General features: G+C 51.8%; 6 protein-coding genes across 6 annotated transcripts; 4 read left to right on the plus strand and 2 right to left on the minus strand.

The window, feature by feature from the left end:
* Positions 1–65: 65 nt before the first annotated feature.
* On the plus strand, positions 66–1,364 carry KD926_010865 (uncharacterized protein; the record flags this gene model as incomplete). Its single annotated transcript, XM_053103271.1, has 1 exon — positions 66–1,364. The coding sequence occupies one exon, from the start codon at positions 66–68 to the stop codon at positions 1,362–1,364; it is 1,299 nt and encodes a 432-aa protein (XP_052953310.1).
* An 843-nt stretch (positions 1,365–2,207) lies between these two features.
* KD926_010866 (DUF3602 domain-containing protein) lies at positions 2,208–2,841 on the plus strand (the record flags this gene model as incomplete). The annotated part of the gene is made up of 3 exons (XM_053103272.1): positions 2,208–2,250; positions 2,344–2,547; positions 2,675–2,841. 3 exons carry the CDS (start codon positions 2,208–2,210, stop codon positions 2,839–2,841), a joined length of 414 nt encoding a protein of 137 aa, XP_052953311.1.
* A 1,188-nt stretch (positions 2,842–4,029) lies between these two features.
* On the minus strand, positions 4,030–5,509 carry KD926_010867 (uncharacterized protein; the record flags this gene model as incomplete). Its single annotated transcript, XM_053103273.1, has 2 exons — positions 4,030–5,124; positions 5,438–5,509. 2 exons carry the CDS (start codon positions 5,507–5,509, stop codon positions 4,030–4,032), a joined length of 1,167 nt encoding a protein of 388 aa, XP_052953312.1.
* A 3,745-nt stretch (positions 5,510–9,254) lies between these two features.
* Positions 9,255–9,788, minus strand: KD926_010868 (gamma-glutamylcyclotransferase family protein; the record flags this gene model as incomplete). Its single annotated transcript, XM_053103275.1, has 1 exon — positions 9,255–9,788. One exon carries the CDS (start codon positions 9,786–9,788, stop codon positions 9,255–9,257), a length of 534 nt encoding a protein of 177 aa, XP_052953313.1.
* A 1,860-nt stretch (positions 9,789–11,648) lies between these two features.
* KD926_010869 (velvet factor family protein) lies at positions 11,649–12,879 on the plus strand (the record flags this gene model as incomplete). The annotated part of the gene is made up of 4 exons (XM_053103276.1): positions 11,649–11,873; positions 11,939–12,018; positions 12,072–12,554; positions 12,615–12,879. The coding sequence occupies 4 exons, from the start codon at positions 11,649–11,651 to the stop codon at positions 12,877–12,879; spliced, it is 1,053 nt and encodes a 350-aa protein (XP_052953314.1).
* A 1,234-nt stretch (positions 12,880–14,113) lies between these two features.
* On the plus strand, positions 14,114–14,750 carry KD926_010870 (putative IgE binding protein; the record flags this gene model as incomplete). Its single annotated transcript, XM_053103277.1, has 2 exons — positions 14,114–14,359; positions 14,427–14,750. The coding sequence occupies 2 exons, from the start codon at positions 14,114–14,116 to the stop codon at positions 14,748–14,750; spliced, it is 570 nt and encodes a 189-aa protein (XP_052953315.1).
* Between the last annotated feature and the right edge of the window lie 141 nt (positions 14,751–14,891).

Below are 14,891 nucleotides of genomic sequence, written 5' to 3' on the forward strand. Positions count from 1 at the left end.
CTCTTCTTCTTCATCCTCCTCTCCCGCTCTTTCATCATCAACACTTCCACTATGATCGCGGCCAGATGGGGCTCCTCAATAAGAAGCAAAGGTTGTCCCTAGCCTCCTTCACTCTCCTTTATCTCCTGCTGCTTATCTTCTGCCGCTTCAATTCCGCTCGGGATCCCGGCTCGGCTTTCTTCCAGCCCAAGGTGGGCTATCGACCGCTGTACAGCCCGCAGCGCATCGAGGAATCGCTGCAATTTCTGTCCACCTTAAACCAGTCGGCCGAATTGTCGGCGCAACCCGCCAGAAATCGGAGCGCCCCGATTCGCAACGTGGATGTCTGCGTCGGCATTGTCACCGTGAAGCGGCCTCTGCACCAAAATTTCGATACCACCATCGGCTCCATCCTCGACAAACTAACGCCGGAACAGCGCTCGACGCTTGCCGTCCAGGTGCTATTCGCCCTCACCAACGCCACGGACCACCCCGATTATCAACAACCCTGGGTTCCTAACGCCATCGACCGCGTTCTCACGTACGACGATTTTGGCGAACACCGGCGGTCATTGCGGCACCTGGAACGGGTGGGCAATATCAAGAAGAAGTCTCTGATCGATTACCGGCTGTCGCTCCAGTCATGCTATGAGGACACGGATGCCTCTTGGTTCGTGATGCTTGAGGATGACGTGCTGGCCCACAAGTCATGGTACGCCCAAACGATGGAGAGTCTTCGGAGAATCGATGAATGGAAGCGGAATGGTCTGGTCCACGACTGGCTTTACCTGCGACTCTTTTACACCGAGAAATTCCTCGGATGGAACTCGGAACACTGGCCTATTTACCTCAGTTGGAGTGTGGCCGTCGTTTCCCTAATCGCCTCCATGGGTCTCTATGCACGAAGAAAGGCGCGAGCGTCGCATCATATCTTGTCAAACCTCTTCCTGGCGATCGTTTGCTTCGTCTGCGTGCCGCTGATGATCGGCCTGTACTTCATGTCGGGCCGAATGACCATGCGCCCTCTGAAACCCGGCATCCATTTGATGAATCGCAACGGCTGCTGCTCGCAAGCGCTCGTCTTTCCTCGCGCACCAATTCCGGACCTCATAGACCGGCTCGAGGAGATGGAGGACGCGCGACAGCCCAAAGCGGTGGACACGGTGATCGAAAGACTGGGCAACGACCTATTTTATGATCGCCTAGCCATTTCTCCTCCCCTGATGCAACATGTGGGCGCTGCCTCGTACAAGGAGGACAAGAAGAAATGGAAAGGCGAATATGCAGTGCGCGGAGCCCATGGTGTATGGAATATGGAATTTGAAAGAGCCTATAGTCAAGGATTGGCCCTCGATGGCATAACCGATGCTTTCTGGTTTCAATAAATACAGCTGATGTACAAGTCCCGTCGAACCCTGATTCTGCGGGCTGACGAGGTTGCTGTGATGCGGTCTTCTAATGAAAATAGAAGCCATGACTTTATGACAGAGCAAGGATGGGTACGAAGATCAATTGCGACACATGTTTATATGAACACTATTATGTTGAATGTATTCCTTGATTCAATCGACCTGCGTTATCGGAGTAGACACTACTGACACCACCGCCGATTCAACGTGATTCCGTCGCCTGATCGAACTGGTTGTGCCGGCATTGAATCGATCCATCACGATGGGTCCGCGTGTCCACCAAACGGGCCCCTGCGGAGACCAGAAAAAAAGATTTGTTTCCCGGAGTGGAGCTCTCTGATAACGAGTCAATCGTGTCACCGTGTGTAGGTCATTGAGAGAGGTCTTGGGAGGGATCTGTAAGGTGTTTTCTGGTTTTGAAGAAAGAGACAGCGAACGAGAGAAGAGAAAGAGAGGGAAGCTGGTGGCCTTGAAGCCCTTGCCTTGCGGTGGCCGCAAACGTGCGCCAAGAGCGAACGAGCTGCCGTCATTTCGTTCTTTCTCGCATGGGATCTTGGCCCCAAGATTGCACCAACTCACGAGATCAAGCTCGAAAAGTTTTTTTTCTTTCCCTTTAGCCTTCGCCACGACTCGTCTTTGTTCCTTTATCTCTGCTTTCAACAACCTTCTCCCCTTTAACACCTACCGTATACTCCGCACAGCGACCACCTCTGCCTACACCCAGACAACGCAGCAGAGTATCCGATCGCGAACCCCGCTAAAACATTCTTCTCCGTCGTCTTCCCCCCCATTCTTGATCGTATACTCCTCCACGTAAATATGGGAGGCTCTCGAAATATTTCGCACGGTCGCGGAGGCGCAGGTGAGATCCCAGTCTTTTTTTTTTTTTTTTTTTTTGCTTCGCTCTACCTCGGGGGGGATCAATCTTGAAGCTGAACCTATTCGGGTTTGACAGGCAACATCTACTCCGCCGAAACCCGCACGTCGCCCAAAGACCTCGTCACCCCCACGATCAAACAGGAGGTCTTTACCACTGGCCGCGGCGGATCGGGCAACATGGTGGTCAATGATCCGCAACATCCAGAGATTGCGCGAGAGATGCAGGACGTGGAGTCACCGCCTCTGCGCGTGGAGGACGCTCCGCATCACACCGGACGAGGTACGTTTTCTTTCTTGTCTCTTTTTTCTTCTTCTTCGTTTCCCGCACGGGGATATTTTTTATCTTGATTTCTTTCCACGACCTCGAAGTCTCCTCGCTAACCTCGTAAATTGTGACCAAAAAACAGGTGGCGCCGCCAACGCATTCATCCCCACCGCCGAGGAGGAAAAGAAGGTTCGTGAGCAAGAAGAGGAACAATTACGGCGCATTCGCACCGCATCCCGGGATCGCCTGAGAGAGGAGACCGAGCGTCGCGACGGCAGTGAAAAGCGCGCCGAGTCGTCTTCCAGCTAATCTGGTTGGGCTCCGCTCGGCCGTGGCAGCGATCTGGTTCTAGTTCTGGTTCTCGTGAATGTCGTGTTCACTCGTATCCATTTGATGCTTATGCAGATGGGAGGGTGGAACTCTCGACGGACCGCTGGATGAGTAAGAAATACCGAGTTCATCAGTCTATCTGGCTCCACGGGTCGGGGTCAAAGTGCCGCTGGCGGTGCTTGAACATACCTACCTGCCTGCTGTCTCATTCGACGGGATGCTCGCTGTTCTTGTAGTGTCATCTCTGGTTTCTGCGTTGTCTGATTCCATTTTCCTCTCGCCCTTTCTATGTTCTATCATGTCGTTTTGATGATGCAGTTGTCTAAGTCTTTAATATCCAATACAATACCCATAGTTATGTAACGGCCGGTCGGGCGAGAAGAAGCGCGGGAGGGTTAGTGGGAAGTCAGGTATATATTAGCAGCAGCAGCAGCAACAGCAGCAGGTGCCTACGGAGTATGTACATGGGGACCTGCGAGATTGTGACTCGGCCTCCAATGAGATGTGCCGGCCTTATCATGATGCGCCGACATTGTTTTTCCTAGCTACCCCTTGGGAACGAATGAATCTCGTTCATCTCCGTCAAATGCATTTTTGAGACGTATCAGAAGACTCTTATCGTGATCATTTGAAAGAAAAAGATTATGTACAATTGGGCATGGTATGACCAGAAAGAAAAACAAGAAAGGAAACCCCTCATCGCGTTGCTTTAATAAAAGCGTTCAAGCCCGGCGCAAATGCATGTGACGTGTGACTGTGATCAGACCGTCGATCACTGCAGCCAAAGAACTCGAAGGATCGCGAGCCGGTTTTCTAGTGCTGCTACTACAGCTTATATGGGCCAGCTTAAATGGGCTGACTGACAGCTCTAAACTCGGCGTGATTAATTGTTGATAGATAGGGTTCAGAACGCCGTCGTTCTTGACTGTACCGTACGCCAGTGGTAGGTTTGTCTGCCCCGGACGGAGGGGAATGGCTGCTACCCGGCGTGAGGGTAAGTAGGGTAGTCGAGGCCGTTTCTCCGAGTGGTAGTACCTTTATCGGGCCATGGTGTTTCGGTGATGGCTTCGCACATCTGAAGTGATATGCCGGTCGGGATTTGGGCGGGCTCCAAGGTGCTGGCTCTGATGTTTCAAGCGTGGAATTGTCGACCGACTGTCGGAACGTTCATACGAGAGGGATATAACAGCCCGTGGCATCGATGACCCAGTCAATGGCGGGTCTCCATTCGCGCCCTAGAAGTTGTCCGATCTGCTCGATGAGTCGCACCCCCAAATCACCCATCCACCAACTGCACCTCAGTGAATGGATGATCACGCCGTAGTGAGCCAGGATAACCAGTGCAAACGGATGGTGCTCCTTGAGTAGGTCCCGGTATCGCGACGACAGGTTGAAGATCCAGTAGAACAGAATGACCATGATCTCGCCCCCTCGGGCCAACTTGTCTAACGAGTCACCCAGATGGCCGATGATCGCGTCAAACATGGCTTTTTCATGGCCGGGGTCCTGAGCGGCCAGGCTCGCATTCAACCGTGAAAGCGACATGACGGCGAGTCGTGAGGTGTCGGGCATTTTGGGCTGGGAGTTGTCAAATGCCAGCAGCGAACGCAACTCCCCCTGGCTGACCCGGTCGACCAGCGCTGGCAGCACGTCAGCCGACTCTTGCGCGCAGCGAAACACCCGGCAGAGCTCATCCAATACGGGCATATCCTTGGCCGGTCCCGTAACGCGAGCGCATGCGAAGGAGTAGACGATCATGACAGTGGATAGTGCAAACGTCGCATTGCAGTCCGCCAGGTTGGGGCTGCTGGCGGCCTTGGACGTGACGCCGACGGCAGCCTGGCTATGGTGAGCATGCGCCATTCGCAGATAGAGGTCTTTCGTGCTTCCGCTACTGGTGAAGGATAGATGGAGCGCGGACACAGCCAGGATGCCGTGCATCAGGGCTGGATAGCGCATCGCCTCGCGTGGAATGACGGCGTGCCAGATCCATTCCACGACGCTATTGCGGGAGATGGTGCGATAGGTCGCCGTGCACCATTGCACCATGAGCTCCAATTCGCGGGTATAAAGATCCTCAGGAGGCGAACGGGGACCGAAGGACGCCATGGAGTCACCGTACTCAGCGGATATCGGCGAGTCTGGGATTGACGGCGACGATCTGGGCGAAGGAGTGGGGGACTGCCAGGCTGCGGACGACAGGTACTGACATAAAATGTTGTGGCGGGTGCAGCCAGAGCATTTGGGTTGCTCCCTGGTGCACTGGAAAGATATCGTTAGCAAAAAATAAAAATAAAAATAAAAGTAAAGGATGCAAGCGAGAGACACGTGTAGATGAGGGGGTATGTCTGCACGATCCCCTCTCTGTAATAATAAAGCAAAGCAAATCACATCGAACGAAATCACGATGAACCCCATCGGTGCTGCGTACTACCGGAGTAGTTTCGTGCAGGCCGGCTAGGGTATGTCGCAGCAAGGCACTGAGGGCCCCCAAGGCCGGGGTTTCCCAGCAGGTGGGACGAGGGAAGGGTGAAAACTGAAATGGTGAAACGTCCACGTCGAGCCTCATACATACCTTCATTCGTCGGTTCCTGCACTCCAGGCACCCGCTTCGGGACGGAGCCTTGTAAATTGGTCTCAGCGGCATTTGGGGTGTTCTCGTCGCACGGTGACGGAGGGGTTCGTTCTGATAATTGACCACCAGGCCCAACGTGAGGTTGGGAGGAGGACTATATAACTACCAGGGAGACGGAGAGCAGAGGAAGGCAGTCCCCCGGGGTTTCGTCCTGTCAGCTAAAGTATCTCTCGAGATTCACGATGGCGGGATTTGATCCATGGGTCCCTTATTTATTGATTGGATTCCAGCCATCATCGCTGGCGATGATTCGACCAAACACATCCCCTTGTGGGCAAGTCCGTCAGCCTCCATCTAACCGACAGACCCAGGTCAGTGCTTTTTTTTTTCTTTTAGTTTTTGCCCTCGGTGGTGGGTCTGAATCCCATCTGTTCTTCAACGTCATGACCAAACCAGTAACTGCAGACGGGCCTCGGACTGTCGGACATGAACGTATCGTGCTGACTGGCGGGCGCAGTCCAACAGCACCAGCATGCATTGGGGAAATGCAGCGTCGACCGGGGGGTTTCACCTTTCGCTTTTCTCAGCTACGAAAATCGAAGATCGAACCACACCAACTCTCTTCTCGGAAGGTCTGTGGGCGATTTTACCTCTTTTGCCCGTCGCTGATCGCTGGACGAACCACTTCTCTCGCATGTAGATAGTGAATAGTGAATAGTCTCTAGTCTCTACTCCGTTGGTGGTATCTCTGCGGGTCATTCGCTCGGGATAGTCCACGTTTTTTTTTTTTTTTGTTTTTTTTTTTGTGGTCCCATCACCTTTCCTTTTCTTGCTTGTTCTTGAATTGTTCTTCGTCTGCCCAGTGCCATCAGACCAGGTGTAGGCCCATTAATTATTGTTGCGAGCCGGCGAATGACGTTCTCCACCCAGCGCTTAAACGAAGATTGGCATGGGGGCGAATTGTCGTCTTCCGTCCACCCCTGAGTGGTGCATCGTGGCGGGGGAGAGTTGATTTGAAGGAGGTTCACCGTGTTTCGACCATCATACAGAGTCTTCTGTAGAGCGTCTCCATCGATGCGACAGTGGACAGTCCGTCCTTGTGGCCGTCCTTACGGTGAAAGGCAAAACAAACGGGTGCAAACAGAGCAGCCGGCCTCGGCACTAAGCCCAAGATGGTAAAGCGCCCAGGCTACGACGAACCCTGCTTTTGCCGTTTTGGGAAAGATCAGGTCTTGTCTCGAGACAGCCGGACAAAGCCTGAAGTCCTCCAGATTAAAGATGAAATCTAAACCCAACTAGCCTGCTAGCGCACTGCGCCGCCTGCGCAAATACCGAATCCGGTTTACGCAGAGTCGCTGCTCAAGGGCGAGTCCGATGCCAAACAGTCAGCAAATCCTCCGTAGATGAGAGTCCATGGACATCCTGAAACTATAGTGGTAACTAGTAATTATACTCATGGATTACTCCGTAATCTGTATATGTACAGTACATACACAGGCAATTAAGGGAGCAGAAGACTCCTACTATGAAACCTGGCAGATGTGGAGCCATTCCCGGAAAGGTAGGTTGGTAAGGTAGTCGGACTTTGGGGGCCACGCAGTTTGATTACTTGACTCGCCTCGTCTTAGGTGGGTTTCCTACGGTGTACCCGAGTAAGTACAGTATCGGATGCCACAACTCCTTCCCTTGCCGTGTCTCCTCTCCCGCTGCGATGTTTAGTTAACAAATGAAATAAACCAACCAACTAGGTAGGTAACTTAAAATCCACCTGATTACATAAAGATGATTTAATTCGGTCGATCTAGCGGAGACGGCGACATCCAGAAAGCCGAGGATCTTATCTTCGGAAGTACTGTAGTTATACTGTACCCCGTAGACCCTGGACAGGCATGGGTAAATGACGCCTGTCGGTGATGAGTCTCTTTGTTTGTCAATCTAATTGCGACGTCACATATGTACATACTGTATCCTGAGATGTTTTGTCGCCGTGTCACAACTCACAACTCACAACTCATTGCTCCCAGTTTACCCAAAAGGGCAAATGCAATGCTCGTCCGAGCCACCGCCAGACTCAATCGTAAACTGTCCGTCTAGACGCCACTCTTTTACTGGAAACAGCATATACGCAATCGAAGGAATTAGTTCGTGTCCGATGGATCGATCTCGACGGGACCGGGCCGAATTAGGGATTTGGACCCGAGCATGGGTTCGTCGCCATGCTCCTCGGTTGACTTTTTTTTCTAGTGTAGTCTTTTTTTCCTTTGAATCTAGCGTTCTGACACTGATGTCTGTGCCCTTTTCCTCCCCGAAAGGATTCATGGTGGGCTTGCTGGTGCGGCTTTTATTATGGTTGTTCTTCCTGGACCGTCTTAGCTTTTATCCTAAGTAGGGCTGCGACTAGGAGGAGTTGAAAGATTCTATTACGTAGACTGAGCTATCAATAGCTATAGTAAAGCGAGTTCAAGGAATGAAAATATCCGTGCGGCATCACAGCCTGTAATCTTCTTGAACTCGTGCGATACAATGCTTTGAGTTTCTCCTTTTCTATCATCCAGCTGCCTTACACGGACTGGGACACAGCTTCTTCTCATTCTATTTTCCCTCTCTCTCCAATCTCCTCTCTCATTATGTCAGTTTATCTGTATTCCATTCACTCTCCTGCATTTGAGATGAAGAACTATCGCTGGCAATGCTTCCGCTCAAGGAGTTGTTCTACTAATGCAGAACCCCTAAATGTGTTTTCCTCCCTAGTTTGACTTACAAAAGCTCGCAGAGGAAACGACGACCATCCTCCTTGAGAGCCCTCAGTTCGAACCCAACTAATTAGGGCTTGTGGTTGAGATTGTCTGATATCGAGACAACGGGCGTGACAGACTTGTCCTCGAGTGACCGCCACACCAAGATAAGCACAATCGGGCGGATGATTCCTTTCATCACCATCGGCAGGATTTGAAATGTTTCAACAAGAGGCCCTGATACAATTCCTTAACGGATAGTTAATGGCAGGACTTGGGCCCCCGCCTCGTTACCCCGGTCGTCAGGCATTTGCTATCTACCTTACTGCCTTACCGCCCGGTGTTGGATCGTTCTTGAGGTGTCGAGCCAGGATTGTGACCAGCCAGCCACAAGGTAAGGGCGATCGATCTGAAATTAACCGAATTTCACCCGGATTATTATCGAGTTCTGACCGGCTAAGAATAGATCAGATCTGAACACTCGGAGTTCGGAGTACTTGAACAAGGATTGAGGCCCGAAAGGCCAAGACACAAGCGATGCAACCTTGAATAACAAATCCCTACGGAGTACACCGTACAGCCTCCCGCTCACAGGGGCGATGAACGGACCAAGACTCGGGGAGATTCTAGGCCGAGCGACCGGACGGATAGTATTCTCGAGCGGGGAGTATACGAAAAATCTCCGGCGGTCATTATATCGATCATATCAGAAAGAGAACTCTAAACATCATATATTAAGCCATTGGCCCCAATGGAAGTGATATGAAGAAAATTGCCCTGCGCAGTCAGGTTACTGTATGCAACGAGCCCCTCATTTTTACATTGGGTTGGCTATCTATCTCATCTAAAGCATCGAAGAACCCATTGGATCACGTCCACGGAATTGACATTGCCGTTGCTGGATGTTCCCTTAGAACAGCTAACTATAATCCAGAAGCAACACCGAGTAGCGAGACAATTAAAACAGTCATTAAAGATAAGATCAGGAAACAAACCGCGCATGTTTGGGTAAACCAAAATAATCTCACGCTCTACGGGGATGTAGAAATATCATACAGTGATTCCAGATACATCGGGTGCTTTCAGCCGAGACTTTCCCCCTTCTTTCTCCGTAGCCACACTTTCAAGTCGAATTCGCCATCGGTCAAGTCGTGAAAATTCCCCACGAATTGAAAGGTATGGCCATGCTCTTGGGCCGGCTCCTTTCCATCCGTATACAGAATGCGACAAGGGATGGCACGATAGCTCCTGGTTTCGTAGGTTGCCAGCTTCTGGCCATCTTCCTCCGTCTGGACACGATACACCATGCCCTCGACCGTCGCGTGCGTGGTAGAATCCAGCAGGGCCGGGTACTGACCCCATAATTTACATTCGTAGCCTACAATCTTCGCCGGCCGGAGGTTGGGCTCTGCATCATGACCCAGAATTTCGGCTAGCATCGAGGGGACCGTTAAGGTGCCGTAGCAAAAGTACGGACCTGTCGGCGCGATGGTTAGATCATGCGAGGGGTCTGGCACGTGGTAAAGCTTTGACGGATAGGTCTTGAGTTTCGTGACCACGGGAGAAACTTTTGATAGAGGATTGTGGGGAGGTGGCGGTGGTGGAGGTGCTGACATGCTTCAAACGATGCGCTACCTGGGGTATCATTCGCTTATGGCCTATGAACTGTAGGCTCGGAAAGAAAGAGATAGAGCCGGGCACGATGGATAAAACGGTCGCAGCGACTTCACACGTCGAGCGGGCGAAATAGAGGCGTGCGGAGGATTGGCGATGACACCGGACACGAAAAAATAAGCTTCAAACGGCACGAGACGAAGACATTGCAATCCGTGTTCTGTAGGTCAGGAACCCAGGCACGATATATCCACGGATCCGGCAGATATGGGGCCGACGACGGACCAAGGGGCTTTCGGAATCGGGTCGCCCATGTATTCGGAAACTGAGAAACTGAGAAACTGAGAAAAAAGAGAAAAAGGAGGAGAAGGAAGAAGTAATTAAGGAGAGGAGTAAGAGTATGGGTGACTGCCAAGAAGTGCCGATCGTCGGTCGAGCGACGTATCACATACTGATTTAATTTGCATCAACCAGGTTGATGGCATGGTCATGAATCTGGATGAACTATACAGGTAGTTAGTCAGTACTGTGTATAGAGTCGTAGTCCGTAGGGACTATATCCATTTAGTTAATTAACTAAAGCCAGTAGGATTATAAATAGAAGGGACATGAATCGAAAAGAAGAGAGGGCCGCAAACGGACAGACGGACAGAAGGGCAGAGGCCGGGAACGGAGGCCGTATCGATGATGTCTAACTACTACTAACCAATACTAACTCGGAGGGACTAGCGAACCCGACGGAGTGGTTCGCCGTCCTCAGCCAGTTCCTGCGCCGGGCGGATCCTCTCCTGATCCGTGAGGCTGCACATCGCCCTTACGTGGTCACTTTATTCTTCCCTCGATATCAATCAATTGGAATTAATTCAATGGTCAGGTCAGGGTAAAGTGTAGATACCGTCCGGTGGAGTAGTGCAGTTGATCAAATTCCTCTCCATGATGTAAGATATAGGGAAGAAGGAAGAGTCATCGGAAAGAGGGGGAAAAAAAAGAAGTAGAAAACCCCGGAGTGCAAAAAGAATGAGCTCATGATTTGTCTTCGGTCTGGAACTCTGTCGCTCTGCCCGCCCGTGACCAGCGCCCCCCTCCTCCTCTGCTCTTCTCCCTCCACCTCCTCTTATCCCCGAGGGAAAAAAAAAGAACGAACTCTCGCTTGTTCACTTCCCCCCTCCACCTCCCATCTCTTCTTCAACCTTGGGGCAAACACTCAACTCTCCATCTTCTCCACCTGTTCTTACTCTTTCCCCCTATTTCATATCCTTGGTGCGACTGGAAAATTAATTCAAGGAAACAACTTCGATCGAATTTTAAAGCGTGGCTGTTCTAAGCGAACCTTTGGTCCTGGAGGCGACCCGTGGAAGACCTAGCGAATCTCCCGCCGTTTGACAGCTTCTCGTTACGGCTCGCCCAGAGGCGATCGTCATTTCTTCCACTGCTACTACTTCCGTTGCTGTCGCACATCTCGCTGCTGCTCTTTCGGTATGTTTGGAGTCGTGATCTCCCCTCGCATCGTGACGGTTCTGTGAATTGCATCAGGCCCGATTCAGCTGTCGGCAGTTTCGCCGGCGACTCGTGCTCCCCTCTTTCGCCACCTTTTCGTCCCTCCCAGCTCTCTGGCTGATAAGAGATTGCACATCGCAGCAGGCTCCCTCCTCTCTCCTTTCGCATCACTCGGCTCGCTCGTACCGTCGCATTTACTTTGCGCTTTCGAGGCGTTTGGACTGCTCCGACGAATCCTGCCCAGGTCGCGCGGGACAGAACACTTTCGTCGTTCCGGTCGCGACACAGGCCAATTCATTTTCTGCGCTTTGCGTCTCCGATTTTGATTCGCACTTCTCGCGAAAATTCTTGCACAATCCAGCGCCATGTATGCGCTCGAAGAACGAGCGCACCCACCGCCGCCGCCGCCCCTCTCCATGGATCGAATCCCTCCTCCGGCGTCGGCATACCCGACTCCAGGCTCTGCCGGACCGATCCAAACGTCAAGTCATCTGGTGCCGTTCTCGGGCATCGACGAGAACAATCGCACCTGGTCCCTTCAGGTGGTACAGCAGCCCGTCCGCGCCCGCATGTGTGGCTTTGGCGACAAGGTCGGTTCTCTCATATACCTGACCCTGGGCGAGCTGTCTCACTGACGTGAACTTTTCCAATTCAGGACCGGAGACCTATCACACCCCCGCCTTGTATCCGTCTCATCGTACGAGATGCGCAAACCGAAAAGGAGATCGATATCAAGTATGTGCCTCTTGGCGTGCTGGAAGAGCACTCGAGCTAATCTAACCCGGCAGCGAACTTGACACTTCATTCTACGTCCTCATGGTAGACCTTTGGAATGCGGACGGGACTAGCGAGGTGAATCTGGTGAAGCATTCGGCCACCTCTCCGTCAATATCCACGGCTATGTCTTCCTCCTACCCGCCACCGCCTCAGAACCCTTACCCGCAATACCCACCAAACGCCTACGGCCAGGTTCCAGGATACCCTGCCATGAGCAACTACTACGGAGGGAACCCCCAAATGCCGTATGCGAACTATGGCGGCAACCCGCAAACTCCTTACTACCAACCACCATACTATTCGGCAGGTGGTCACATGCCGCCATCGAACATGTCTCCCGCACAACCCGTCAGCGCTGGACCGGGAGGCATGTTCACGCGAAACCTCATCGGAAGCCTAAGTGCCAGTGCCTTCCGGTTGACCGATCCCGACAACAAGATTGGAGTGTGGTTCATTCTGCAGGATCTGAGTGTGAGGACCGAGGGAGTTTTCCGGTGAGTGACTTCTTTTGGGCTGTGGTTGGTTTCGCAACCTGGTACTGACTCGCGTTGCAGCCTAAAAATGAGCTTCGTCAACGTCGGCACGGACTCCGCCAACGGAGTGACAGTGATCAATCATGGATCTCCCAAGATCCTGGCCTCCGTTTTCTCCGAGCCCTTCCAGGTTTTCTCCGCCAAGAAATTCCCAGGTGTCATTGAGAGCACAACGCTGAGTAAATGTTTTGCCCTCCAAGGCATCAAAATTCCCATTCGCAAGGACGGAGTCAAGGGCTCGCGGGGGCGTAACAACGATGATGACGACGGGGACGATTATGATTAAACTCCAACTGGTGATTTCCGGCTTGGAAGGTGTTTTGCTTTTGCTTTTGCTTTCTGCTTCTTTTCTATTTTCTTCTGACGCATTGAGGTGTGGGAAATCGGCTTTGGTCTGGTGTTTTATGGATGGGTAATTCTTCCTTCTTCCAGATGGCTGGGCTGTATTGTTATAATTGGGTTCCGGTGTCTAGGGTGTTTTTTTTGGTTGCTTCCGTGTTTTTTTTTGTGTTGTTACCCTTTGCTATCTTTCCCTTTTTTTTGACCTGTTATTCATAATTCTCATGTACTTCATTTGGGGGGTTCCAACACATGACCGAAGGCTGGCTATCGGGTCATGTGCCGAGAAGGCTGGTTAGAGAATCGAAAGAAAAACATCCAAGCCACCTTCTATCCTATCTATCTCCGCATCTTGCATCCGTGGAATGACGAACCGGTTTCCATTCCACGGTGGTTCCCCAACCTAGGATTTGATATCCACCGATGACTTACCTTATTTTGACTTTAGAATATCCCACCCCGTCGGCACCAACCTTGGATCTTCTGGTGTTTTTCTTGTAAGCCGCTCCGAGAGCTGCGTCTGGCCACGGAACATCTCTGGAGAATCGAACCATGGATGACTAGGATAGCAATTTGGCATCAAGTCAGTGCCTCCAAGGTCTACAACGAGTGGGTCATCAGCCGAGACCGAGGCAGTAAGAAAGATGAGGATGGTTTGCCTCTGCCACGCCTTGTGATGCTATCCTCCTCCTTCTCTCCAGTTCTCACTGGAGGATGCTTTTAGTTGCCTATCAAATGTCTCGGAAAGTGAGACACTCGGCTGCCGATCAATTTACTGTCTCGATTTTCCCCTCCAGCCATGCCCCTTTCTCCACAAATACAGCGTCATAATTCTCCGCACGAGAACGTCCTTCTCGCTCTTATCGATTCCTCGCTTCGCTACATACAATGCGGTTTCGGTTTAGTGGTGGACTATACCATGCACTAATCTCCTGATTCTGCTCCCGATAGGCCGTGACCCAGACGCTGCTGACAATTTTGTCTTCGGAGTATGTATGGAGTACAACCGTTCTATAATTATTTACGAGGTGGTGCTAGCCACCGAATGTAACCCGTTCATCCGTCTTATTCAAGGGTACGTCTGGGCTGCAAGAATATAAATTCTGGACAGCGCTGCCTCTCTTCCAATCTTACTCTGTCAAGCAACTCACTTCTCTCCACCTCTGATTTCCTTGAACAAAATGAAATCCTCTCTCGTCTCTTTCGGACTCCCTCTGCTGGCGGCGGCTGCCCCAACTCAAGGTGCCAACCCTGCCTTTGGCGTCATGTCCAGCCGTTCGGCTTCTCCTGTTCATCTCCTCCCTATGAACGCTGCGGGACAACACTTCTACCTAGGAGGACAGCCTTCGACATACTGTCCCTTACCCAACGGCAAGGGATGCCCCCCGGGTACCTCGACCGTTTTTGCTCCTGGTGGCGGCAGTCTTGTACGTGCATCTTACCAGCCACTTCTTCGCTCGTAAACTCCATCGCTAACAAGTCTTTCTATATTAGAATGTCATGGTGCCCGGCGGCCAGCAAGTCTACGTCAATCCCGACGGTGCCCTGAGCTTCACTCAGGCTCACTCTGCCTATATCCCTCCCGGCTCGGCTCAAGGTCCGTTCAAGTACGAGCCCGGGTCGAACTTCGGTCACTACACTTTCAACGGCTGGGGTGCCTCCGGCTTTATGGCTTGCCCTACCGAGGACGAGAGATGGCAAGTCTTTGCCGCCATTCAGAACGCCACGGTCCCCAGTGGGGACGTGGCCGATTGCTTGGGATTCTCTGCTATGGCTGTTACCGGTAATCAAACGGCTGCCGCATGGCAGTACACCTAGGCCATGCATGGATTGGAGTTGTTTGTTGAGAGTGCGCAATATGATTAAATTGGATGCATCCGTACATCATATCTGAATAACCTGATTGAATATCGGGCAACAAGTACCTCGATCCTGGTATCTTCAATCGAAGGTACCTGA

This window comes from Aspergillus affinis, assembly GCF_023601865.1.
Source record: "Aspergillus affinis strain CMG 70 chromosome Unknown NODE_88_length_162140_cov_85_896997, whole genome shotgun sequence".
Lineage (NCBI taxonomy): Eukaryota > Fungi > Ascomycota > Eurotiomycetes > Eurotiales > Aspergillaceae > Aspergillus > Aspergillus affinis.